This window comes from Corvus hawaiiensis, chromosome 2 (assembly GCF_020740725.1).
Source record: "Corvus hawaiiensis isolate bCorHaw1 chromosome 2, bCorHaw1.pri.cur, whole genome shotgun sequence".
In the NCBI taxonomy this organism is placed as follows: domain Eukaryota; kingdom Metazoa; phylum Chordata; class Aves; order Passeriformes; family Corvidae; genus Corvus; species Corvus hawaiiensis.
Window position 1 is genome coordinate 31,702,593 of NC_063214.1, and position 21,186 is coordinate 31,723,778.

Genomic DNA, 21,186 nt, shown 5'->3' on the forward strand with positions numbered 1-21,186 from the left:
CTCTCATCCTTTGTTTGCAGAGGGAGTGGGAATGCAAAAGCATGGGAGCATTTTTCACCCAAGTACCTACAGTGCTGAAATATATTGAGTGCTGCACAAGTGAGTGAGCACCTGACAGCCTAAAAACAGGTGGCTGTAATTCCCTGGTTGGTTTCAAAGCACAGCTCTTGAGTGGTGTTGTGAATTCACTGCGTGCTATTTGCAAACAAAGAAAATTAGCTCAGAAAAGAGATTTGCTCTGAAATCAGAGACTCAGAACACCGGGTACTGTAGAAGACCAGTGAATCACTACACAGCAGTTGAAGGAGATGACGAAAGGTACAGAGGCAGGAAAAGATGCCCGCCCCATTTTTAACACCTCTTCCAAGTGCAAAGAAAGCATGCAGTGCAGTGGCATTAGAAGCACTTGACCAGACAGCCCCTAACAGGCCTTAATGTAAAAGAGGCTTGAGAGGCATGAATATCTCAGCTGCTGTGGCCTGCTCAGATGATAAAACTGTTGTCCTTCTCTTTTTCATGTAGCTGAACACGGTGGCAGCAGACCGAAGCTTCACAAGCAGAGACATCGAGTCGGGGGCCATGCAGCTGAACACAGAAGTGTGCTCCATTGGGAAACTCTCTCGCCGGGGCTTCTACCTGGCCTTCCAGAACTCTGGGGCTTGTGTGGCCATGGTGTCTGTCCGAGTGTATTACAAGACTTGCCCGGAGGCAGTACGCGGCCTGGCCCGCTTTCCAGAGACGCTGGCAGGGTCAGAGGGGCTGACAGAAGTGCCTGGGGTCTGTGTGGAGTACGCGGCTGAAGAAGTGGGCTCTCCCCCCAGGATGCACTGCAGCACTGATGGGGAGTGGCTGGTACCAGTGGGCCGATGCCTTTGTGCTGTGGGGTTTGAGGAAGTCGATGGGAGCTGCGTAGGTGAGTATGCAGACACTAGCTGTAGGCCATGGGAGAGGTTCCAGAGAGCTGGAGATCAGAGTATCTGTAAGCAGAAAGCAGGATTAGGAGAGTTAGTGTGGTCTACTTCTCTCTTGCCTACCCCCTGTATCTTGTATCTTTCCTTCTCCTTACCTTTTCCTTAGCTTCTCTTTTTCAGCTGTGATTTTTCTCCTCATGTGTCAGGTGTAAGACCTGCACACACCTCTCCACTCCCTCTTGGGCTTCATCCAGGAGCTTTCAGCTCTGGAGCTAGTTTCTGCGAGCTGTAACTATGTGATTGACACTGACTCACTCAACAACTGGTTCTCAACCTTTAAACAGCAGCCTTGTTCTCCCAGGGCAGATGGGTCAGACACACAGAGCAGGGTATTTGTCCCGTGACTAGAAAGCAGAGAGGCAGAGGGGACAGGTTTCTCCTCTGTCCCCCGTTCTTCTTGGACTGGGATGGCTCTTCTGCCACGGGAAACCATGTAAAGCATATTGCACAATACCGTGGTGCCTGCTCTTCTGAAGAAGAGCAATTAGCAAGGAAGAGTCACCAGGGTGCTGGAGTCAGAGCGAGCAAGGTTTGTTGGAATAAGAAACGCAGGGCTCTCCCTCAGCTGCAGAGGGGACAAGATTCAGCTCCTTAAGGCAACTTAGTTCGTCATGGGAGAGGACATGTGAGGTGATTTGGGGGATATGTGTTACTGCAGGGAGGGAGGTAGAAGACAGCACCTCTGCTCTTGTTGCCAGAGCTGTATGGCACAAGACTAAGGCTGTAGGTATCCACACAGTGTTGTCAGATTCAGCAGGTGCCCCATGTCTCTGCTTTGCTCTGCTACAGTGATCTAGTGTCTCTATGAATCCCTGCTTCTTGCTGCTTGTTTTGCTTGGGGAGCTGGAGAAGGTTGAAGCACAAGATCCTTGCCCTCCTCCAGCAATCCCCTCTCCTTGCACAGCCCAGCCAGTTTTTCCACTTAGGTGCTACAGAGCTCTCCCCGCCCTCCTGAGAGCACTCCTCTGGGAAGGGGCAGGGAAGCTGTCATGTCTGGACAAGCCACGACTGCTATCGCAGCACAGGTTCATTCTACATCTGTGCTTTCATCTCACTCCGCCCAAGCACAGCTGCAGCCAGAAGTATCTTTTGTAGGATTTGTAGGGACTGGGGAGGTCTCCCAGGAGAGGAAGGGAAGAGGGGAGAACCTAGCAGGAGTAGGGAGAGGTACTTCATGACCAGAACAACGTCTTATTGGAGCATCGGGGGAGAAGATAAATACAGGGTGATATCTTAGGATCCTCTCCCTCAGCAGAAAAGACCAGACTGTGCAATGGACTGGGAGCAATTCAGGTCAGGATAAAGACTGAAATCACAGCTTTTACTTTGTCCTCAGAACATGGGAGGACTTCTCCTTTGCACATGTAAAGTGGGACAGGATGGAAGACCTAGCAGTGTCATCTGATTCTGAGTTTTGCCTGGAGTAGGGAGCAAAAAAAGGCGAAAGCTGCTGGACCTTTGCCTTTTAACAGGGAAAAGAACCTGACCTCTGTTACAGAATAGGAAACAAGAGAAAGCCCGAGGTTCGGGTTCTTAACTAGTTCCCTCAACCTCTCAGTGAATTCTCAGCTGTATAAAGCTCTGTTGAGTGCAGAATGGCTCAGCCACCCCACAGCCCCAGAAAAGCTCTGCCTGCCCCAGAGCATTCAGCCTTTGCTGCCCATAAACCCAGAGGTCGCGATGAACTTTCTCCAGTATGTAACTTGCTGTGCCCACGGAGGCTGGCTGTGCCCTGGCTGCTTGCTGGGCTCTGCAGGGCGGCAGCTGAGCCGAGCTCCCCGCCAGCCCCGGTCCGGTGCCTGCAGCCTGCCCGGCCTGGCCGGCAGTCAGACTCACGAGGAGCACCTGTAGGAATGAAGGAAGCGCTCCAGCCATCCTCTCCGCCCTCTGGTGCTTGGTGAGCGGGCCCTTTCCCAGGCTTGTTTTTCCCATCACGCCGCCCGGAGCGGGTGCCCAAGGCCCGGGGAAACCGGGGGCCAGCGGGGCTGGGCGGGGGCCGAGGCTGCTGGCCGTGCGCCCGCCTCCCCCGCCCCCGGGGCAGCCGCGAGCAGCCGCCCCTCCACCTCCGCACCCGCGGGCAGGGCGGGGGGAGCCGGGAGCCCCCGCCGGCCCGTCCTTACCGTCCTTACCGCCGGCCCCGGGGCCGCGCCGTGCGGGGCGGGGCCGGGCCGGGCTCCGCGGGCCGCTCCCGCCCCCTGCCGGCCGCCGCCGGCACCGCGTGTCGCCGGTGTTGCCGGTCCTGCCCGCGCCTCCCGCGTTTGTCCCTTCGGCCGGAGTGCCCCGTGCCGCTCCCGCCCTGCGGTCTCTCTGCCAGGGTGATGCAAGGCATCTCCTGCGCGGACGGGCTCGGCACCGCCGGTGGGCACAGCAGATGTGGGCGGTGGGCTAGAGTGGCACTGGAGCTCAGAACTGGAGGAACAGAGTCTCTCCTGGGGTAGGAGTTAACCTGTTCTGGAGCATAAGTCTTATGAGGAGCAGCTGGAGAAGCTGGGGGTGTTCAGCCTGGAGAAAAGGAGGCTCAGGGGAGACCTTATCTCTCTCTACAAACACTTGAAAGGAGGGCGTAGCCAGGTGGGGATCGGTCTCATCTCCCAGAACTAGTGACAGGATAAGAGGACATAGTCTTTAGCGAGTTTAGGTTGGACATTAGGAAGAATTTCTTCACAGAAAGAGCGATTAGACATTGGAATGGGCTGCCCATGGAGGTGGTGGAGTCACCATTCCTGGAGTTGTGTAAGGAAAGACTGAACATGCACTCAGAGCCATGGTCTAGTTGACATGGTGGTGTTTGATCAGAGGTTGGACTCAATGATCTCAGAGATCTTTTCCAACCTAATTGAGTCTCTGATTCCTGTAAAGGTCCTCAACCCCAAATTTCCATAATTTGTTTGCAGACAGTCTCAGCCTGATAGGAGTGTGTGTATATTGTCTCATATTTGTGACAGGGAGTATTATACAGGTGGCATCAGAACCTCTGTGTTATACAAGAATGTGGCTATGCATTTCCCTTGTTTTTCATGTGAAAGGTCTCCTGACCCAAACTGATCCAATATCAGGTACTCTTAAATCTTATGCTGGAGCAAAGTGGCAGGAGGCCTCAAAACTTTCATCTTCAGTCTTGCTTGTAGAAGTGTTCTGGTTGTGAGCAGCCTGAAGACCAAAGTAACTTTTACTGCCTGTTTCTCAAAGAGATGATTTAATCTGGAATGTAAATGGACTCTCTTTGGGCTGTGAAAATCAATACTTGAGCCTTTCAATTACTTTCAATGGCCTTTGCTGTAATTAATCACATAGTTACATGATTGTATCTCAGAATGATAGACTTTCCAGAGTGGTTCTGTCATTTCCCGGAATCAGAAGGTGCTGGTTGCTCCTACTTGTGATTATTTCTTTTTTCTGGGCTCTTTAAGCATCCCTCCTGCAGACTGATGATGAGTAGTCTTGTTTGGCCTGTGTTAGTGGGAAGTTTTCAAGGTCCCTCAGGTGTTTCTCTGTGTCACACAGTAGGAATGGCTGGGTTGGTTTTTTGTCTTCTGGATAAAGAATCATTTCCTATGCTGTGCTCCACCACAGTAAGCCATTTGTGTGAGGCACCTGAACAGATGTTTTTCTCCATTGGGATCTCCTGAGGGATTACACAGGATATTGTTGCTTTTATAGTGCAATATGAAAAGGGTCATTCCCTCAATGTGCAAGTTAAATGCAAAGTGGTAGCTCTGGCAGAAAATTAGTGTATGCATTTCTCAACCATCTGATTAGCAATAGGTTGGTTGTTTCTTTAGCTAAAGAACATTTGATTCATTTAGCACAGGCTGGCAAACCATTAAATTCACAGGTTGCCTTAAGCTCCCTCACTCATTTTCTCCTCCCTGCTACACAACTGTAGGGGTGAAGCACTGGCCTTGAGATAACTGGTAAGCTGACCAGAGCTTCTGTAGATTGAGCTCATGGTAACACAGCAAAAACAGGTTGTCATATGTTATACTTGGAGAATGTGGCTGCTCATTTTTGTAGGACTGGAAGTAGAAAACACGTGACACCTATTCTCTTGCAGTCTGTGTTGGCTCCATAGCCAGTTACATCAATGCTGATAGCTTCCTAGGTATTCCCCAGGGCCCTGCTAGGTGATGCTCTGGTACAACACTTGAAAGCAGCAAAGATGCTTCTACTAAAAAGCCTACTGGCTACCCCATATGAAGTCAGCAAGCAGAAGACTCTGAGGAGTGCAAGGACTTGTAGCTACTGTTTATGGCTCTTATTTATGGCGTGGAAAGCTTGAAGGGCAAGGTGGGGACCAGTCTGTGTTTACATTGGAAGCAGTTTCTGAGGCTGACTGGATTCCGTATTCATACAGCATCTGTGAGGAATGAGATCCCCCTTCTTCAGTCTACAAGTCCTGTCATAATACTGATGCTACCTTGAGTTTGCATCTTCTCTCTATCTGCTCTGAGGTGATTGATCTAGGTGACTGCCAGGTGTTCCTTCCAACCTAAATATTTCTGTGAACTAAGAAAATGGAGGCAGATGAAAGCGTGTTCAAGAAGCTGAACAGAACTGCCAGGTGATTTCTTTGTTTGTCGGGGTTTATTGATTATCATATGTTGGCCTGTTTGTCCTTCCACAGCCTGCCAGCGAGGGTTCTACCGCCACTCTCTAGATGCTAAGCGCTGCCTGAAGTGCCCCCCCAACAGCTTGTCCAACGAGTCAGGGGCCATGTCTTGTTCCTGCAATGCAGGCTTCTACCGAGCACCTTCGGAGGGCCAGAACATTGCCTGCACCCGTGAGTTGCACATAGAAAGAAAGAACAATATCCACACAAGCTGGGGGATGAACTTACTGAGAGCACACCACAGAGAGGAACCTGGGGGTACTGGTGGGTGAAAAATTGGCCGTGAGCTGGCAGTGTGAGCTTGCAGCCCAGAAAGCCAAGTGTATCCTGGACTGCATCAAAAGCATGTGGCCAGCAGGGCGAGGGAGGGGAATCTCTTCCTCCACTCTCCTCTTGTGAGACCTCATCTGGCAGGCTGCATCCAGGTCTGGGGCCCCTAGGACAAGAAGGACATCAACCTGTTGGATCAGGTGCAGAGGAGGGCCCTAAAAATGATTGTAGGGATGGAACACCTGTCTTATGAGGAAAGGTTGAGAGAGTTGGGGTTCTTCAGCCTGAGAAGAGAAACCTTTGGGGAGATCATCTTGTGCCTTTCAATACTTAGTGGGGCCTGCAAGAAACATGAAGAAAGGGGTTTTATACCAAGGCCTGTAGTGACAGCACAAGGGGCAATGGTTTTAAACTGAAAGAGGGTAGATTTAGATGGGACGCGGATTTAGATGGGAAGAAATTTTTTTGATGAGGGTGATGAGACACAGAAACAGTTTGCCCAGAGAAATTGTGGGTGCCCTATCCCTGGAAGTGTTCAAGGTCAGGTTGGATGGGGCTTGGAGGAACCTGGTCTAGTGGAAGGTGTTGGAATAGAAGGGGTTGGAACACAAGATCTTTGAGGTCTCTTCCAACCCAAACCATTCTATGATTTCACAAACAAGGATATGGGTGAGGAAACAAGTTTGGGAAACAGGGATGAGAGAAGGAGAGGCTGGGGTGGACAGAGAGCTCCATTTGAAATGCATGAGCAGATGGGAAGCTGCCACAGAACTTTGGGAATTAACAACTGAATGTAACACTTTCTTTCATGCTCTTTTTAGGCCCACCCTCAGCTCCCCGCAATGTCAGCTTCTCCCTCATTGGCACCCAGCTGAGTCTGTGGTGGCAGCCGCCCAGTGACCACGGTGGGAGGAAGGACCTGACTTACACAGTCTTCTGTCAGCGCTGCCATTTGCTGTCCTGTGAGCCCTGTGAGGCTGGCGTGGTGTTCTCCCCCAGTGCCTCTGGTCTCACGAAACCTGCAGTGGACGTGGATGGCCTAGAAGCTTACACCAACTACACATTCACTGTGGAAGCCCATAATGGTGTCTCAGGAATGGGACCTGCTCCACAGAGAACTGCTCCAGCTGTCTGGGTCTCAGTTGGACATGCAGGTTAGCAGAAGCAGAGAAAATTTCTTCCTGCTCATCATGAAAAGAAAGAGGAATCTCTGAATATTTAAGCTTTCTCCATCTTCTCCTTCTGCCTGACACATGTGTGGGTATGGTATGACAAGGATTCTAAAGTACCTCTGCCTCTGGCATGTAAAGTCCATTAGTCATATTCCTTGTAAATCAAAGTAGCAGTAATCATTATGCACCAAGAACTATGAATCCACCAAGAACTTAACAGAGGTGAGGAGGATGAAGCCATCCCTGTCACACAGCCTAAGTATTGTTACCTGTGTGACAGGAAGAACGAGGGCTGTGTCACGAAATATTTCCTGTGACTCAGATATTGCAAAACACCAAACACAACAGAAACCCTGGTGTAACTGGAAAAGAAAAGGTTTTGGAAGCATGGAGAGATGAGGATGTTACATCTTGACACATTTCTGTCGGTTAGCTTCAATCTGGCTAGCTTGGCTGTCCTGTAAATACTTTCCAGAGCACCGTGAAATGTGATTATAGAAAAGTGACATCACAGTGCTCAACAGCCCTTGGTGCATTCCCCGGCTTCTAATTTAGTAACAAAATATGACTTTTCTTCCTGATGCTATGCGGGGGCAGCACAACCCTGAGCTAGAAAAGCAGAGCTACTTTTGGCTTGCCTCATCATTTCCTGATGATGAAGGACAAGGAGAGAACCAGGCTTAACCTCTCAGTCCTTGCAGACTCTTGAGAATTATCTTTTTATTCATGAACAGCATGCATTTGCAGTCAGCTGAGAGATTTTGAGCATTGAGTTTCACTGTACCCTTACGCAATGCAGCTGCATTCATAAATCATTACATAGGGTAGCTGTGCTACTGCTGCTGTAGGAGCAGAAAATCCTAACATTTTTATTTCAAAATGGACACTTTCAGTGCAGTCCTGGAATAAATGTAATTTCTTGGAGCACTGATTTTGTTTTGAGGGCCGAAAAAAGTTATGCTTCACTATTGGAGGGCAGAAGCACACTGTTCATGGAAAGCAATTAATTACAACTGGAGACCTCATTTCCCTTCCACCACACAGGAGAAAGATGAGGGAGTGGCAGTGGCAAAGAGACTCAGTTGCATGGTGTGACCAGAGCTTCTGGTGGAGAGAGGACCTGATTTTCATTATGTTTGTATTTCTCCCTCATGGTCTGTGTTCTCTCCCCTGCAGCTCCAGTGACAGTATCCCAGTTTATCCTGACACAGAGAGATGACAGTAGTCTTTCTGTTTCTTGGCTTGCCCCACGGCAACGCAGCCGGACCTCGGTGGAGTATGAGGTCATGTTCTTTGAGAAGGTAAGGCTTGCCTGATTTGCTCTTCCCCCTTTCACCCAAAGGGGTGGAAGTGTCCTCTTGTTCAGCATGCATTTGTTACTTGATCCTGTTTGGTTTCTGCAGGGAGAGGAGGCACGTTACACAGTGAAGCACCTTCTTGAGCCAAATGTCACTCTGAGAGACCTGCAGCCAGACACAGCCTACCTGCTCCGTGTGAGATCCATCACACCCCTTGGGCCTGGGCCCTACTCCGCGGAGCAGGAATTTCGCACCCTTCCACCAGGTAAAGGACAAGCACTGGTATCTCATCTGGGAGAAACCCACTTCCCCATCAGATTGTATATTCACATGGTACATCGATCTCTTTTCGTGTTCTGCTGGCTGTAAGGCACACTCCTGAGTGCCTTGTCACCAGAGCCAAGCCTGTTGCTTTGTAAAGACAAAAGGCATTTTTCCTGTTTCCTTGCTGTCTTATAAAATTCACTTGTACTTTCCCATTCAGACTTGATCAGTCTCAGTTTAGTGTGTTGTACTGGTACAAGAGTTAACCAGACCTTCATTTAGTTCTTCAAAGACATTTTGATTTTGGCTAATGTTTCTAAGTTTGAATGCTGGTCAAATGATTACCATATGCCTCCTTTTATGTGCCAGTTACTAGTGAAAAGGAGAACTCAGAGGACCTCAGCACTATTTTTTCCAGCTTTATCAGTTCCACTGTATGTAGTCCAGCTCCTGAATGTAGCTCTGCCCAAAGAGATGGTTTACCACTGAAAAATGTTCTTCACCAAAGCACAATGTGTAGAAGGCCAGGCTGTCAGAGCTACAAAAAGATCTTTCTCCTGTGTCAAAGAACATCTTATATAGGCCAGATATCCAACCTCCTCTTTCCCTGGGTCACCCAGAAACTTCCCCTTAGTCTAAAGTTTTCTGTAATGGAGTTTGCTCCCTCTTCATTCCACAGACTCCTGCTGACCCAATGGATAACTTTAGAAATACATGCATTGAAGTGCTGCATTTGAAAGTTTTATTGTAATGAAATAAGGACATGGAAGAAAGCTAAGGCATACCTTAATGTAACTAAATAGTTAAATTAACAGTGTAAAAGCTGATAAGGCATTGGGATACCATTACTGGAATATAAAGGTTGGGCCCTTTTTGGCACCTGGAGCTTTTGGTAAAATCTTCATGAAGTCACAGTGACAAATGATGATACCAAAAATGATGTTTAACCAATTAAATAAAGTACTGCAAAGGCCCTGTGAAAAAGATGTAAATTAGCACGCACAATTGTTTTGATTAAGAAAGAGTAGATTAGAAAATGCTTTCATCAAAATTATGCTTCATTTCAAATAAAAGTTGATCACCTCATCATGCCAAGACAAAGGTCTTTTGAATATGAAAGGGATTAAAAGGAAGTGCCAGCAAGGTTTCATTTAGTGAGTGTTCTTGTTTGATCATACTAGAAGCATTGTTTAGCTGTTATAGTTTAGGAATATTAGTGTAGCAGGATCTGCAAGGAGTGGCAATTTTATATTTAAATCTGAGTTTGTTAATTTAGATCCCTTAAATTCCTGCAGAAGTCCTATGTACCTAAAAGCTTGTCCATTTTATTGATAAAAGATACTATTTCACCCTCCAAATCTTAGCTTTTTGATTTTAACAAAACAAGGACATTAACTCTGCCTCTTGATTCCTGCTTAACTAAGCTGGTGATTTTTAGTAATTTTAGTGGGATGAGTCAGCATCAGAGGAAGAATAATTAGTGTTAATTAGGCTTTATGGATGCTGAGCATTGGACTAGATGTTAGGAAACACTTCCCCACACAGTTCTCTGTATCATCTGTTCCTTGATTTTAAATCTGCTCATTTATGAAAAAAAAAATTATTTGGGGATTTTCTTTCTTCTGGATGTTTTCCTAAATCTCTCTTGGGAAAATATTAAAAATATGTAGATTCTCATTACTTTTTCATTAATGCATTTTAAATTTTAAAAACATTTTTTAAGTTGTGGGAAGTAAGTTTTAAAAACACTAAGAGAGGTAATTTAGCATTTTCTCTGATGAATTCAAATATATTTGTGGAAATGCCTAGCTTTAACTTGAGAATCTAAATGGAAGGAGACAGCCTGTGTTATGTGAACACTATCTGAAAGCTATCCAACCTCAAAATGAAACCACCTGATGCTCAGTTTTGAGAAAACAGGAATATGATGTTAGACTGCAAGTTTGTAAGTCAGTACTTGTTTCAGGAGTCCTATGCAGACAGGGCCTTTTGTCAGGGTAATTAGGCAAAGGAGCAGCTCCAGATGTTGATGGGAGGGGAGCACGTAATTAATTTCATAAACAAGAAGAGAGTTACTTTAGACTGTTGGGGAAAATCATGTCTTTGCTTTTCCATAGTTTAAATCGGGTACTGAACAGGAAGAAGGGCCTGATCTGAAAGGATTGTTGGAGAGGAGTGGGAGGGAAGGAACATCTGTTCTTCATTTTTGAAAGTGTCATGGAATTTAAGTAGGAAATCAGACATAGGGATAAATTACTCAACTGGAAGACCAAGACTGTAGATAAGAGTCAACCAGATAACCACCAGAAGGTGCTCCACGCACATGAGTAACAGCATGATAGGACTCCCATCTGGTGGCTCTGTTGCCTGAAGGCAAATGGCTGTAACTTGCCTAATGCCATTAACTGGTAGAAGCTGGTTGTTATGTTCCAGACAAACAGATACTGGTCTTCTAAGTGATGTGGCCTCTCTCTTTGCTTCTGCAGACACGGGAGCTCTGTCTGGTGGAGTCATAGTCTCTATTATCTTTGGAGTTCTCCTATTTATTGGGCTAATTCTGGGATTTGTCATGTTTCGGCGAAAGTAAGTATTGGTTTTTGGTATTAAAAAAGGTATAGATGTAGGAATAGCTGAGCTATGGGAGCTTGAGAAAGGGAGGCCCTGTTTTCTCACAAGGTATTGTATAGGTATATATATATATTGTATATTTAGAGAAGAAAAACACCAGTGTGCTGCTGCAAGATGGGAAGGGTGTCAGTAAGTAATTTTGATTAGCAGGATTGGAGGGATTGATATTTTAAGATAATATTTGCTGTTGGAAACAGAGGAAAATGTGGTGATTTCTCAGTTTTGTTATAATCCAGCAGCATCATATTGTTATCATGACAGAGGAATAAAAATGTTGTTAGGGTACAATCATCTCTATAGCTGCTGACCAGTTGAGTGGTAATGCATGTATGCAGTCATTTCAAACCATTTTCCACATACCATTACTGCTGGGGTCCTCTACCCATATACAGAATTCTACTTTCCTTCTCAATGTCTATAAGGCTGCTATTGCTTGGTTTTAAGAAGATCAGATACTCTACTGGAAGCATACGGAAAACATAAAATAAACAGAAATTCATCTGTAACTCAGCACAAAACTCCCTGTATGAAAACAAAGCTCCATTTCTAAATGTTAAGGAGCCGTCACATTTTATTGCCAGCCGTACTTTTCCAAGTAGGTGCAGTGTCTGGTTCCACTTTGCTCTGTGCTACCCTGAACTCTGTCCCTAACCAGCTAGGGAAGGCATGCTGAAAGTCTTGCTTTTCCCTTTGCTATCTGCTGACCATTTTATTTTCACGACTCTTTGTGATGTTCCAGGAGGGCTCGTTGGAGACATGCACGGCCAGATTACAATACTTCGGGCTTTGAGCGAGGTGAGCTTCAAAGGGGTGATAAAACCAGGGGGAAGCCTGGAATGTGTTGGAAGGGATGAAAAGAAATATTGGTTTCAAACCAGACACTGGCATGGCTTTTCTGATGTAATTTGCCTCTTCCCACAAATTCTACTCTTCAATGTAGGTTTGGTAGATTTTTTTACTGCCATTGTTAGAAGCCCATGGATTCACTTCTGCTTTTGTAGCTATTCTTTAAAAAGGTTGTCCAAAGAGCTGACAGGTTAATTTGCTCTTTTGTTTCCCTTTACCATAGAGAAGGTCTGGTTGAAACCCTATGTAGACCTGCAACCATATGATGACCCCAGCAGAGGAGTCCTGGAATTCACTAAGGAACTGGACGTCTCTTGTGTCACTATGGAGAACGTGATTGGAGAGGGTGAGTTACTTATTGCTCTCCCCATCTTTCAGTTTCCCCACACTGTTGTTTTGCTACCCATCCTTGAGTTCATCTGTGACATTTTGCCTCTGGTTGTCTTCAGGGGAGTTTGGGGAGGTCTATCGTGGGTCCCTGAGACTCCCAGGGAAAGAACGTATTGTGGTTGCCATCAAGACTCTGAAATCAACATACTCAGACTCACAGTGGTGGAACTTTCTGCGTGAAGCAACAATTATGGGGCAGTTCAATCACCCGAACATTGTGCGTCTGGAGGGAGTTGTCACCAAAAGTAAGTGTGTGTGTGAGAGAGTCCTGGAATGAGAGCAGAAACTGGCACATTTCTCAGGCCTTTCTTAGTGAGTTTGCTGTCAGAGAGGCTGTTCTGGGAGAAGACAGGCATTGTCATGTCAGAGAACAAGGAAGGGAGGAGAGGTATGGATTTCCAACAGAGTCCTGAGACAATGTTAGGAGAGATCTTCTAGGGCTGGTGAGTAGATGAGGAGTCAGGATAGTGTAAGGGATGCTACAGGGTTATATGTGTGACACCAGGAGGAGTACAAGATCATTGGGAGATGTCAAAGGAGAAGGGGCAGCCAGCTGTGCCAGTAGAGTGGGGGTGTTAGCTGGGGTTGGACGTGGTTCTCTGTGTCGGGGAATGTGGAGAGCATTGAAAGGCATGAGTAGGAGAATTTGAAAAGGCTTAAACCCTCTTGTCTTCCTCAAGGGAGGCCAATGATGATCATCACTGAGTATATGGAAAATGGAGCACTGGATACCTTCCTCCGGGTGAGAAACTCCAATCTGTAATCGGCTTGTGTACTGCCAGAACTTGCACTTGACCTGGATTTAGGGCCCTAAAATAAAACTAGAAATAAGATCCAGACATCCACTTACTTTCTGCTTACTGACATTTCCAGTGTCAGCAGCAGAAGCTTGATGCCATCCAGTTTGTTCAGTGACCAGAGTGGTGTCTGGAAATGCAGTTGCCTAATGATGACTCTGGAGACCACCACCAGTCCCCTAGTGAGAACCTGTTGGGGTCTTTGGGCTGCAGCATTGCCTTTTTGCTTGTTCACCACTGCCCGTTTTTGTAAGTTAATAAGGTCAGCGACTAGAAGCCAAGCGGATCAATGTCACTTCTCTCACTTCTTCTTCCATGCAGGAGAATGAGGAAAAATTTAGCCCTGTGCAGCTTGTGAGCATGCTGCAGGGAATAGCCTCTGGCATGACCTACCTTTCAGAACACAATTATGTGCACCGGGATCTGGCTGCTCGTAACATCCTGGTAACACGCAGTCTCCAGTGCAAGGTGTCTGACTTTGGTCTCTCACGAATTTTGGAGAATGATGCAGAGGGAACCTATGAAACCAAGGTGAGGCAAACCCAGTCTTTCAGCTGTGTAAATTAACTTTAGTCTCTGAGGAAAGCCTGTAGTAAAATTACATGTCATGGTGTGGATGGTTCAGAAGGTGGTACTTTTGTCTCTGGAGTCCAGGTTGATTTAGTTTGCTAAGAAATTCAGAGGGACTGTGGTGTTAAAATGAGAAGCAAAATAAGAGGTCTCATCTCTTGGACTCAGTTACTGAATCTAGCTTAGAAGATAGCCTTGCTGTGGTCAGTTTTGGACTAGGGTCATCTCCATGTCTCTTTCAATGAAAAGTTCCAGTAATTCTAATGGGTGGTGTCCTTCAAAGCAGGGCTGTGACTGGTGTCAGGCTCTTCACTCCCACAGCAGAGATTTTGTGTAGCATTCAACTGAACAGAGGGCTTAAACTCATTTACTTTCCAAGAATATTTCTCTCCTTTTGAGAAATTTCCCATGTCACTTCAAATGAAGTGGGCTCAATCTCTGAACCACTTTGTAAGGTCCTTGCATGAAAACACTGGAGAAATACCATTCAGTGATACATGCTGGATACATTGTGTTTCTGCTCTTTTACAGGGTGGTAAGATTCCTATCCGATGGACAGCCCCAGAGGCCATTGCTCATCGGATTTTCACCTCAGCCAGTGATGTCTGGAGCTTTGGAATCGTCATGTGGGAGGTGCTGTCATTTGGTGACAAGCCATATGGACACATGACCAATCAAGAGGTAACAGACACTGAGTTCAAGGGCTGATTTAAAAAATAAACAAGGCATGTGGGCCCAACTTTTGTAGATCCCCCTCAGCCTGCAGTCTTGACTTACTTTTGAACACATAACTACTATGTTTCCCTCCCTGCTAAAAATCAGTGCAACCAAGTCAAGGACAATAAGTATTGAGGTGTCAACAGCAATAAGCCAAATTAAGAGTAGTTAAATCAGCCATGGCATTTGGATCTGGAGATATTCTCCACTGGTTTTGTTTTCTCCTTCCTCTAGCTGTGGTGCATTATGTGTCATCTCATTCTAGGCTCAGAACATGCTGTTGAAATTATTCCCCAGAGTCTGGTTCCCCTTCTCTCACTGTGCCAGGACCATTTGGTCCTCACTTGTCCTCACTTCTCATGAACATGTCCTGAGTGGCAAATGGGAGCTAAACTAGTAAAGGACTGAAAATACACGCATATGCCACTTCAGTTTTTGGCATCCCTTAGGTGTCTTGATCCTGTGCTGTGCTGCCCAAACCCTGTGTCATACACATGTAATTTGCATCAACCCCTCCCTGGCTGCACACTGTAAAGTGGTGAATGGCTGCTCCCAGAGGTCTCTGGCTTCTATTCTGCACTCTTTGCTCTTGGCCAGATTTCTCTCTGTCCTCTGTGCAGGTGATGAAAAGCTTAGAGGATGGGTACCGGCTCCCCCCGCCTGTGGATTGCCCATCTATCCTCTACGAACTCATGAAGAATTGCTGGTCACACGATCGGATGAGGAGGCCTCATTTTCAGGAAATCCGGGCACAGCTGCAACATTTCATCTCAAGTCCCCAACTCCTCCGGCCTGTTGCAGACTTTGACCCCAGGTAAGCAGGCTGTCACCAGAGGAGGAGGGGTTAACTGGGATGCTTCACCTCCCAGTCCCCAGCAGGAGGAGAGGCAGTGCGAGCAATGCAGACTGGAAAGATGCACCGTGAGTGCTCTGTGTGCAGAAGACAGTGGTCGTCTCTGTTTCCTGGTGACAGAGGGCAGAGCCACTGGCCTGCTCTGACCTCACTTTGCAGAGAGCAGATTAGTTGGCCCTGCCCTGGCAGAGGGTGCTTGCTTGCCCTTCGGCTACTGTCTCCTAGTGCTGTCCATTTCAGGCGGTTGCCTGGCTAACGAAGCGTTTATGTGTCTCTAGGGTAACACTCCGTCTCCCCAGCTGCAGTGGGTCCGATGGGATCCCCTACCGATCCATCCCTGAGTGGCTGGAATCCATTCGCATGAAGCGCTACATCTCCAACTTCCGCACTGCCGGCCTGGACACCATGGAGTCCATTCTGGAGCTCACTGCTGAGTAAGTGCAGGCCAGGCTCCCACAGGGCCCCTCAGGCTGTGCTACAAGGAGCTGTGCTTGTCCTTGTGTGATCTGAACAAGCACTGATATTTACTTGGAAGGCTTCTCTCCATCCTTCTCCATGCAGTTAAATGGAAGTGGACTGGCTTCTTCACCTAAAAGGGAAGAATCAGCCCAAACTGTGAGACTAATTTCCTAACTTGAGGCTCTTCAGGGGTCTTCAGCTGCTCTGAACTCACATCAGACACAAGCAGCAATGGGAAAGAATAGGTGGCAAACAGTTCTCTAACCTGTCTCCCTACCCTTGTAGGACTTTGTAAGATAATTTCCTTGCCACAAATTCCATATGGACTAGTGATATCCCCCCCACTCCATCAGCCAGGCACTGTTGTGTCATAGAGCAAATCTTTCTGGGCTCCTCAGAAGGACTCAGGACACAGCTGTGTTATTTTGTCGGGGATGTACAGCCACCTCCAACCAGAGCAGTTACACGAAACAAATGAGCAGGCACAGACCTGCTGAAGGGTTGAGACATGGCCCCTATCACAAGCTGATTTAATCACAAATCCTGATTTACTGGGAGCATAGGCCTAGTCACAAAGTGGGAGAGGTCAGTTGACTGGGTGGGCAGAGGTAGCCAGGGAAGGGCAGGAATATCTAGGAGTTTCTTCCCTCTAGAGGAAAGGCAGGTGTATTAGGAGGCACTGAGGGAAAGGAAGCTTTCTGAACTCATGCTTGGTAACTGTTTCTGCCCTTACCCACACCTTGTTCCTAAGGAACAAGAACAGCAATTCATTTTTTCCTTTCTTTTCCCATTTCCTTCAGGGACTTGAAACAAATGGGAGTATCACTTCCAGGCCACCAGAAGAGGATCTTGTGCAGCATCCAAGGCTTTAAGGAGTGATCAGTTGTTGCATTCCTAAGCTTGAAAAATGCCCATCCTTACCAGATATCACTTGGAATCATTCCTATGGCAATTGCTTCCAAATGAGTGACTGGACAAGCAAAGCAAAACAACCAGAACTGAAAAAGCTCATGAGGCAACACCACCTGCTCTCATTTCTGTTCCCCCTTGCTTTAGCTCTACAGCAGCCATCAGTACGTTTCAGAGCAGTGGTCTTAGAAACTGTTCTCAGCCCTGTCTTCTGCAGTCTACTTTGTGCAGCACTAAGTAGGCCTTGTAGTCCACATACTGGAGTTTCAGACCCTCAGTATATCAGATGGAGTACAAAGCGGGTGGAGGGTGGTGGATAATGTTTTAAGATTGGAGATGAGGGTTCAGGATAGACTGGGACATTCAGGGAGCAGGCACAAGAATACAGACAGGTAGAGACAGGGCTCATTCACTCCTTGGCATATATTCCTTCTCACTTCAGCACCCTTCTGTCTTTCTTATTTTGCATCAGGAACAAACTATTCAGTTCTTCACGAGGCTGCTGGTAAGGCATATATATTTTTAATGCAGCTATTCTTGCCTTGAACACCAGCCTGTGGTGTACTTCTTTGTTTGGAGGAGAAACTGGGAGTAGAAGCACACCCCGCTGTAACTTGTGTGATCACAGCACCTCAGCATGTTGCTGTTTTGCACATGCACACTTCAGAGGGGAGATTTACATCTCTCCAAACTGCTTAATACCTTTTCTTATGCCATGGACAGAAAATCCTTTACGTATCCATTTTTCTCTGCCCCTTTTTAAAAGAGACAATAGTCTTGTTTGGCTGGAATAGGGTATTTGTAACAGAAAAATGTGTAGGTGGTCTGTCTTACTCCTTCTCTGTGGAGGAAATGTTATTATTTATCAGATCTCAAGACAGTTATAGTCTGTAAATAATATTTTGTAAATAAACCTGTGGCAGAGCAGGCTGTGTTGGAATTCTTTGGCTTAATTCAAATGTGATTGAGACCTTTAGCATGCCTATCATAAGTTCCAGCAGGGTTCTTACATCCACCTTTAGTTGTTTCAGCCAACGGTCTTTGTCCATTTAACTGCAGATGTAACATGGAAGTGCAATTGCATTAGGATTAAAGGATACCTTTGCAGCTGGTCACTTCAGATTTTTTTCTTTCACCCAGTTACAGGCTTATCTATCCAACATCCAAGTCCATCTTTTTACAGATCCTGTGATTATTCCTAAATCATAAGAAATATTAGCAGCTACTGCTGTGTTTGATGAAATACATGTGAGTAGTACTTCTTTCTCCTGCAGACTAGACTGTCCAGGAGAAAGAAAGATTCTCACTGATGTTCCTGAGACTTTCTCCCACCTGGGAAGAGTAGCTACCTCAAGATTTATTTTTGAAGTCTGGGTTGGTGAAATTGAGTGCTACACATTCAGCAATGTGACTTGCTAGGGGTAACAATGTCTCCATAACTGTATAATGCTCTAAAGTCTTAAGGCTATAAATTAACACTGCTGTGCCTGGGAAGGTCTTCCTTAATCATAACAGGAGGGCTAAGAAGCAGAGATCTAAAGAACTGCAACCTGAAGCAAGAAGGCTGGTTTCTATTTGACACAGACCATGGCTACTCAAGTCACTGCAGCTATAGCAAGAGGGAGAGCTGACAAGCAAAGCTCTTACTGTGAGTTTCACTGTATCCGTCTTAGTAATAGCTTTTTTTAACGTGAAGTATAGGTAACCAGTAAATTTGCTGCCTGGCAGATACCCAAGCTAGCAGATAAGCCCTGATGAAGCCGACACAAGAGTATGAGCTTGTGCCATGCACATGTAAACTTTGGCCTATCACTGCAGATGATAGAGAAGTGGGAGTGGTTGATACATCAGATGGTTGCACTGCCATGCAGAGGGACCTTAATAGGGGAGAGAAATGAGAAGAGGGGAGATTCAGGAAGTTGAACCAAGGGAAATGCAGAGCCTCACCACTGGGGAGGAATAGCCTCACGCATCAGTACAAGCTGGGGACTGGAAGGTAGCTTTGCAGGAGAGGACTTGCAGGTCATTGTGAACAGCAAGTTGCACCTGAACCCTTTAACAAAGAAACACAACAGTACCTGGGCTGCATTTCAGCAAATGCATCACCAGTAACTGGAAGGAGGCCATTCTTTCTCTTTATTCCAGCATTGGTCAGACACCTGAAGTGTTGCGTCCAACCTTGGGGTCCCTAGCACAAAGGACGACATGGACAGTGGAGCAAGTCCAGTGAAAGGCCACTGGTTTTGAATGGATTAGAGCATCTGACATACAAGGAGAGGCTGAGAGAGCTTAGGGGCTGTTCAGCCTCAAGAGGAGAATGTTTGGGTGGCTTTTATCATTCTGTATAAATACCTGATGGTGAAAAAGGAGCCAGACACTCCTCAGTGGTATCCAGTGAAAGTAGCAGCAGTGAGAACACACCAAAATGCAGTAAATGGAAGATGAGAAAAAACTTATTGTGAGAGTTGTTAACACTGGAACAGATTATCCAAGTCTCATCCTTTAAGGTATTAAAAAGCAACCTGCTCTGGTTGACCCGGCTCTGAGTAGGGAGGTCCCTTTCAACTTCAAGTGTTAGGAGCTGCTGAATCAGCTGGCCTGATAGAGAAGAGGCTGTTCAGTTCCATGTCCTCAGGGCACAGCCAGCAGCAAGCCTGAGCATGTATTCCCAATAGGCACTCATGCACAGAAAATCTCCAAGTACATAATGCATGCATGTATATAAACGCACACACACTGCACATGACTGGCCCGAGGCAGAGAGCACAGCAGACACGCAAGCACAGCACAAACAGCCTAATCCTCTTCCTGGCTCTGGCTGATCAGGATGAACCTGTTAGAGGGAAACATACATCTATAGGATGGATCCCTCTAGTGCCCGAGACCAGCCATCCTGCAGCTGGCTCCACACCCTGGAGCCTGAGCTGGTCTCCTCAGTTGCTGGCAAATCCTCAAGGCCTGCAGCCATGCTGCACAGTGAGCATGCAGACACGCACACACACCCCGGAGCCCTCCAAGAGTTAGCCTAAGACATTGGCTCTACCCAGCAGCTGGCTCCAGGATCCCCTGGCCCCCCGGTGTCCTCAAACACAGATGCACACTCCTCTTTCAGCTGGTCTCCAGACTCAAGAGTAACTCCTGGGAACGTGAGCAGCTGACTCTCACACGTCTTTACAGCATTTAGCCAGACCCGCAGCCATGCCATGTGCCGGCTCCCAAATCTCTTGCCCTACTCACCAGCTACTCTGACCTGATTTTGCTGGCGATAACACACACCACCACAATATGCATGCACTCAGGTCTGTCCAGTTGCTGGCATTTAGATCCACTTGCACAGAACAGACTTCATGCACACAGAACAGGAAAAAAAAAAAAGCTATTATGAAGACAGGACAGACCACACTGATGACACACAGGGCATGGCCAGACAAGCGTACTGTGTACGTGCAGCCACCACCTGTGCCCTTTTCCCATCAGTTTTTCCCATGGTGCTTCCCATCCTTGATCACGCACTGTTCCTGCCTTTGATCTCTTCCCTACACATCCCACAACAAGTGTTGTACAGTCCCCAAATGCTCTTTCCATGCACCCCATGCCCCTCAGAGGGACTAGCCTCCCTTTAACCCACAAGGTGATCCCTTCCCATTGACTCCATGGGATAGGTCTCCTACCCAGACACCAAGGCTATGGTCCTCTGGGAGGAGCAGAGTTAGTGCTTCTCTGCCCCAGCACTGTTCCTCTCCTCTGCACTCCTTGGTGTTTGTGGGCACAAGCTTTTAATAGCATGGCCTAGAAACAACCTCTCAAACAATGCCTACAAACTAGCAACAACTAGGGTAAGAAAAGTAATTGTACAATTTGTTTATTCTCTACTCATCCTATAGAAAACCTCAAGACATTTATTGGATCAATTTGCAAGGAGTCATTAAAGATTTGCCCCAAACTGGCAAGAGATCAAGAGTACGTTTCATGTCTTTGAAGTGTAGAAACACTGGTGCTCACCACAAAAAGGAGTTTCACCTGCAGTGACCATGACAGTACCATGCTTAGAACAGTAAACAGCAAGCACAAACACTGAGGAGCAATAGCTAGGGCAAAGCAAACAAAGTGTCCACTTTTACTCCAATCCACTTGCATCTCACTGGAATACCCACCTCTGAGTGATCCATGAAGCAGACTACTGTATTGCTGTACTGAACTGCAGTCTTCCACTGCTTTAAATGAGAGCTACTCTTCAGGCACAGAAAAATAGAAGCCTGGAAAGCAGACGAAGAGGTGGAGAGAGAAAGGCCATGTTCAGACTCCTGATCTCTGGAGGCTAGGTAGAATAGCAGCTATACATTTGGCAATGTGTAAAAAAGCTCTACAATGGCAGTTCTACTGCCAAAGACAGCAACTCTCACAGGTGGCTGAACAAATACAGCAGACACAGG

General features: G+C 46.8%; 1 protein-coding gene across 1 annotated transcript in view; it reads left to right on the forward strand.

The window, feature by feature from the left end:
- EPHA1 (EPH receptor A1) overlaps window positions 1-17,680 on the forward strand; it is a 34,191-nt gene extending 16,511 nt beyond the window's left edge. Inside the window, exons 4-18 of the mRNA XM_048294174.1 lie at window positions 523-913; window positions 5,596-5,751; window positions 6,672-7,004; window positions 8,199-8,323; window positions 8,426-8,585; window positions 11,071-11,167; window positions 11,952-12,007; window positions 12,282-12,404; window positions 12,508-12,693; window positions 13,129-13,190; window positions 13,567-13,776; window positions 14,347-14,496; window positions 15,153-15,346; window positions 15,664-15,819; window positions 16,645-17,680. Coding sequence (XP_048150131.1) covers window positions 523-913; window positions 5,596-5,751; window positions 6,672-7,004; window positions 8,199-8,323; window positions 8,426-8,585; window positions 11,071-11,167; window positions 11,952-12,007; window positions 12,282-12,404; window positions 12,508-12,693; window positions 13,129-13,190; window positions 13,567-13,776; window positions 14,347-14,496; window positions 15,153-15,346; window positions 15,664-15,819; window positions 16,645-16,723 — 2,478 coding nt within the window. The 3' untranslated portion in view covers window positions 16,724-17,680. The remainder of the gene's footprint in view (window positions 1-522; window positions 914-5,595; window positions 5,752-6,671; window positions 7,005-8,198; window positions 8,324-8,425; window positions 8,586-11,070; window positions 11,168-11,951; window positions 12,008-12,281; window positions 12,405-12,507; window positions 12,694-13,128; window positions 13,191-13,566; window positions 13,777-14,346; window positions 14,497-15,152; window positions 15,347-15,663; window positions 15,820-16,644) is intronic.
- Window positions 17,681-21,186: the final 3,506 nt, after the last annotated feature.